This window comes from Eublepharis macularius, chromosome 12 (assembly GCF_028583425.1).
Source record: "Eublepharis macularius isolate TG4126 chromosome 12, MPM_Emac_v1.0, whole genome shotgun sequence".
In the NCBI taxonomy this organism is placed as follows: Eukaryota; Metazoa; Chordata; class Lepidosauria; order Squamata; family Eublepharidae; genus Eublepharis; species Eublepharis macularius.
The window spans coordinates 53,333,849-53,339,604 of NC_072801.1; the positions used below are offsets into that span (position 1 = coordinate 53,333,849).

General features: G+C 39.5%; 1 protein-coding gene across 1 annotated transcript; it reads right to left on the minus strand.

Annotated features, from left to right (window-relative positions):
- Positions 1-1,990: 1,990 nt before the first annotated feature.
- On the minus strand, positions 1,991-2,974 carry LOC129339391 (olfactory receptor 14A16-like). The gene has a single exon (XM_054993974.1). It carries the CDS (start codon positions 2,972-2,974, stop codon positions 1,991-1,993), a length of 984 nt encoding a protein of 327 aa, XP_054849949.1.
- Between the last annotated feature and the right edge of the window lie 2,782 nt (positions 2,975-5,756).

Below are 5,756 nucleotides of genomic sequence, written 5' to 3' on the forward strand. Positions count from 1 at the left end.
ACTTTACTTGTTTTTATTTATCTTTTGTTTGATGCATTGTATTCCACCATCTCTCCAAGGAGCTCAGGGCTGTCTGTCTGGCATCCATGGAGTTTGGGGAGTGGTGCAAGCGGGGTAGACATGACATCACATGATATGTTGATGTCATGTCCAGACAAAATCCCAGAGATGGGGAAGGACTGTGAGGCTATGGCTGAGTGGTGGATCACCTGCTTGGTTCCAGATTCAATTTGTGGAAAGCTTCAGAGGAAACCAATCGGCAGTTTTTTATAAGTTTTTATGTTTAAAAATTTTCTCTAACAGCAGCTGTCTCTCCCTGAAAGTCAGAGCTGGGAGTTCCCCTCCCCCCTGGTCTTTTCCTCTTGTAACAAATTTAGAGCTTCAGTCCACACTTGGAAGGAAGACCTGCCTATCAAGCTAAATTGGGCTTAGATTGGGGTTTCCAGGGCAACAGCAGGAGTTCAGAGAGAGTTCAGACAATCCCTGCCTGAGTTGCCATGGGAATTGATTGCAGGTGCCAGTCTGTCTGGCTTGACAAACAGCAATGAACAGCGAACGAAGCTTGCAACGACCACCTGTTCATTTAGAATGGGGCCTCATGATTGTTCGTGAACAGCAGATTGGGCTGTTCGTAGGTTTTTTTAGTTCGTATTGCTGTTCGTACCCAACTGTATTCATTATACAGCAGCAATGTACATGTTCAGGAATGAGTCTCTGCTCTCAAAAAGTGCTTAACATCTCCAAGGCTCCATCCAGGTGAGACCTTCAAGTTCACCTTCTGATGCAGTTCTGTCTTATACGACACTTGAAACGAGTGATTTTCCAGATGGCTAAACTCGTAGTCTGCCTACAACCTAAAATGGATGCCATAGCCTAAAAACGATATTTTGGATTTTGACACCTAGTGCAAACTGCCCATTCTTTGGCGCCCCAACAGGAGTGTTCCTTCCATGGTCGTGTTAAATTTTCTGAAAACGGTTGTACTGCCACGCATGTCGGGCATTCTCTCCCAATAAGAACGTTTCTTTCAGCCCACCAGTCAAGTACGGGGCCAGACGCCGGGAGACACTGCCCATTTAAAATTGCTTCAAGACTGCTTTCTACTGCACTCAAGTGGAAGAAACGCGCCATAAATATAATCAACGGTCTTTGCTCAGCACTATATTTTTCCGGTACTTTTCCAGCACCTTTTCTTTGGACCGTTTGGAACACTTGTAATATCAGTTTATTGATGTCCTTGTAATTGTATGCAATTAGGCACCTTCTTGTCTGATAAGGGATGGGGAGGTAACCCGATAGATATCCGTTGAAAGGTGATAGATATTTGATAAAAAGTGGACGAATAAACTTGGTATAATTGAAAAATTGAAAAAAAAATATAAAAGATTTTTTTTTTTTTTTAGATTTCCTTGGCTTCAAAGCCCCTTTGGTTATTTAACTTTGACATCAATGCCATTAAAAATTCTAGAAGTGAGCTGAACTCGAGAAGTGGTCTTAAGATTTCCAAGTAAATTCATTTCTGAGGAACAATTTGAAGCAGGTAGTTATTAAAACTGATTCTTAGCTATTCTATTACATCAAAGTAACTAGAGCTGCTTGTTAGGGTTCTGTGTGAGGGTGACATATGCAAACATTTGATCACTTCCTCCTCCCCTCTCAGTTGGCAGACACAGAGGAACACTAATGAACCCCAACTTGCATGATGATGTCACTTCTATGATGTGACATCATCACACTGTGAAGTGACATCATCGCAACAGCCACAGATATGCTGCAGTGTTTTGCATAAGACTTATTCTGGCCCATTTGGGGCCCCAACAAAGCATGGGATCATCATATTTTCACACTTTATAAGTGCATGTTGGGGAGAAAGGGAAATCAAAATCTTCTGCCTCTGTCAGCACCTTCTGATGAGTTTCAAAGAATACACCCAAATCATTTTTGTGTACTTTGAGGTATAAAAACAATTATCTGTACAAAATTATTCAACTCATTTTTGCAGAAAAGGTTTTCTGGCAATGATTTTAGAAAATTGCCCAGGGTTGGAGAGCTTTAGCAATGCAGTCTTGATTTCTTTGTTTCTCATACTATAGATGAATGGATTGAGCAAGGGAGGAAGTATAGCATAAATAATTGCAAAAAGCACATTCAGTTCAGATGAAGAGTTAGTGTGAGGCCTCACATAAGCAAAAACGCCAGTAAATATAAGCAGAGACACTACAGTGATATGGGGAAGGCAAGTGGAGAGGGCTTTCTTCTGACCTTGCACAGAAGGAATTCTCAACACTGTTCCAAAAATCCGCATGTAGGTGACAATGATGAAGATGAAGCATCCTAGTCCAAGGAAACAACCAAATATAATAATGCCAACTTCAACTAGATACATATCCGTACAGGAGAGTTTTAAGATCTGTGGAATTTCACAGAAGAATTCATCAACCACATTGGAGCAGAAGCTGATGGCAAAAGTTCCTCCAGTGTGTAATATACCATTGAGTATCCCAATAATCCATGCACTGACTGCCATCTGAATGCAGGCCTCTCTGTGCATAATTGTCTCATATTGCAACGGATTACAGATTGCAACATACCGATCACGTGCCATTATAGTTAGGATGGCATAATCTGAACATCCAAGGAAGAAATGACAGAAAACTTGAGCTACACATGCAGAGTAAGAAATTGACCTGCTGTTCATGAGTGAATTGGCCATGGCTTTGGGTACTATGACAGAAATTGAGCCAAGATCCAAAATGGCCAAGTTCAAGAGGAAAAAGTACATGGGGGTGTGCAGGCGATGATCAAGGGCCACAGCAATGATGATAAGAAAATTGCCAGTCACTGCAGTCAAGTATACTGTGAGGAACATAAAGAAGTGTAAAATCTGTAGTTCTCGGATGTCTGAGAGTTCCATGAGCAGAAACTCAGATGTAGTCGTGAGATTGGGCGTTATGCCCACAACATCCATCTGCATTCTTCCTGTAGGATACACCAGATAAACCATTTTATTCTCATGTGCGTGAATATGCTATCATCTCAATCAACTCATGGAGATCCCAGAAAGGGGTTTCCAAGGCAACTGAAAAGCAGAGGTGGTTTTCCAGTTTCTTCCTCTACAGAGACTTCCCCAGTGGTCACCCAGCCAAGCACCCATCCTGCTTAGCTTCCAAGATCAGACAAGATCAGTTTCTACCATACCATCTTCCCTCCTTTGTTCTACTAATGTCAATTAACAATTACCATTATTTCCTCATTTCACCATCTCTGTCTGCAAAAAATCCCTGTCACGACTATGCTGAAAATGGGACATCATCGATAAAATGTGAATAGGATCAAATTCTCTGTCTTGTTCTCAACCAACATCTCTACGTATGTACTCATTCAGTTTGGACTCATCCAAGCTCACACAAGTTCTACACTTAAGTTTCTGGCCACTGGAACTGGAATTATATTAAACCTTACAGAGGTAATATAGTTCCATGACCCTACATGTCTGCAATGACGATAATAAGTGTATGGAAATTGAGGAAGAAGTAGTGGACATCTTCCCGATTTCCAGCTACACTGTTAATTTATACTTAAAGGCTTTGTAGTAATTTTAATTTTTAACCAGGATTTAGGGTCAATATAACACTTTCAGATAGCTAAGTAAAAAGTTATGGGTGATGGGATAGAATAACTTTAACAGTGTTATGCAATAATTTCACACATACACACACTGATTGCCCAATATTATAAATTATTGAATACCTTAGAGAAGGCAGTATTTCAAGCTGTTCTGTTTTCTTTTCGACCACTTTGCATCTTGGGATCTCCTGTCTTAGTTGAATTTGAAAATATTCTGTGTATGCTCACGTTGATTGATAAGCAGCATTCATTATTAACACAGATTTCAGGATAAGAGAGTGTTCTGATGGCAACAAGACAGCAAAAAACAACAGACATGCTAAATACATGATACAATGAGAAAATGTGTAAAACCCTTGCTAACATCAGATTCAATTTCTTCACCAGCAGCTTACATTCATATGCCCTTTTACCCAGTTCATGTCTTAAATTATTCTGTGGGACTTGCTACAATGTACACTGCTAATTGCTATTTAAGCAAAACAAAAAGGTCTATGAAGAGAAAAAAGATCTATATGCTGTATTTTCTCCCAAGAGTTCAGCTTACCTAGCTACAAAGTGATGCTGAATTCCGTTCCCCCAGGGCTTTATTATTTCTTCTATTTTTGTAACAAACATAACTTGATAATTAGTATAGTGTGTATGTCTCTGAGTACATGAAATAACAGCAAAGTTATGACAGCAAAACCATACCTACAAAAGCTTTCTTCCTTTGTAACTAAATTTAGCTGCTAAATAGCATGGGATCAATAGGCCAGCATCATGGATAAAGAAGTTGTACAAGGGCAGGAAAAACCCTTAAGCCAGACCTGAAGAAATCCCAGTTAAAGATTCTGTGAACTGTAGGTTGTATATACTAGTTAGGTTCCCCTTACAGTGTCCTAATAAAGCATTTGAAAGTAAGGAAGAAATAATTTGAAACAAGTTGAAGACATTACATTTCTGAAATTGAAGTTGTCTCCCACAGTGCTTTGTAACACTGTTGCTTTCTTCCATCCTGAATAAATAGTTATATATAACTATTCTTTTTTGTATCCTGAAGACTGGACAAATCCTCTCTGTAATAGTCGCTATAACACTAAATAACTAAAAGAAAATACTGTTCCTCCACTCCTGCCAATAAAATCATTTCATTCAAAAATTATAATGGGAATTTCAGTCCAGACATTAAAACAAAAATCCAGGATAGCCAAAACCTACTTATACTTGAATACCTGCCAGTTGGGCTCATGTCCTTGAGCTGCTCTCTAGTTGTGAGTGAGCCAATTGGCAGACAGTTTGGATGTATCCAAATGGATTCAGAAATGTTTATTTGCATGTTTACAAGAACCACTTTCTCACAAGTGTATCATCTCCTTGACAGCACACCCTGCTATCTATCTTTTATTGCCATCTTCTCTGAATTTTAAATCATCACTGAGGAAAATGAGGGGTAAACCTAGGAGGGTTTTCACTGAGGTTTATTACTAGGTTTCCCTGTGTGTCTTTGTTCATTAACTCAGGCAATCTTGCAATCATTTCTCAAATAGATGCTGCTGACTGTGCAGGCACAAAAGACAGCAATGCAAACCTTTCAATGTTGCTAATTTAGAGGATGAATCCAACTGTGCAGGTGCCAAGGGAAGTTGAATGGCAAGTGCTTCTGTGTTTCAGACACAAAGGATCACTATAATCCTGGCTGATGGAATTGTTTTCTGAATAAGGTTTTATGCAGATACCTTTCTGGATCACCCTGAATGCACACTGCTGAGTTCAGAGGAAAACATACATTCGAGCAAATCATCCACGATAAGAAATTTTCCTGTGTAGGAATGAGATTGCCACAGATTATGATACCATGAAGGAAATCAAAATAGAGCTTTCAAAGGGAACCAGCAAGCATGTACAATTTGGTGTCATCCTGGTAGATCAAAGCATCTGACAGGTCATACTTCTCAACTGAAATACTTTATATATTTCTTCTTTTTATTTTTATAAAATTACCTATATTATTGTTAGTGGAGAGTGCTGTTACATCATAGCTGACTTACGGTGACCCCTGATGGGGTTTTCAAGGCAGGACACTATTGCCATTGCCTGCCTCTGTTACCCTGGTCTTTGTTGGAGGTCTCCCATCCATTAATTAACTA

Bases quoted from the DNA above. Each gene is read 5' to 3' on its own strand.
- LOC129339391 (XM_054993974.1), bottom strand. From the start codon at position 2,974: ATGCAGATGGATGTTGTGGGCATAACGCCCAATCTCACGACTACATCT.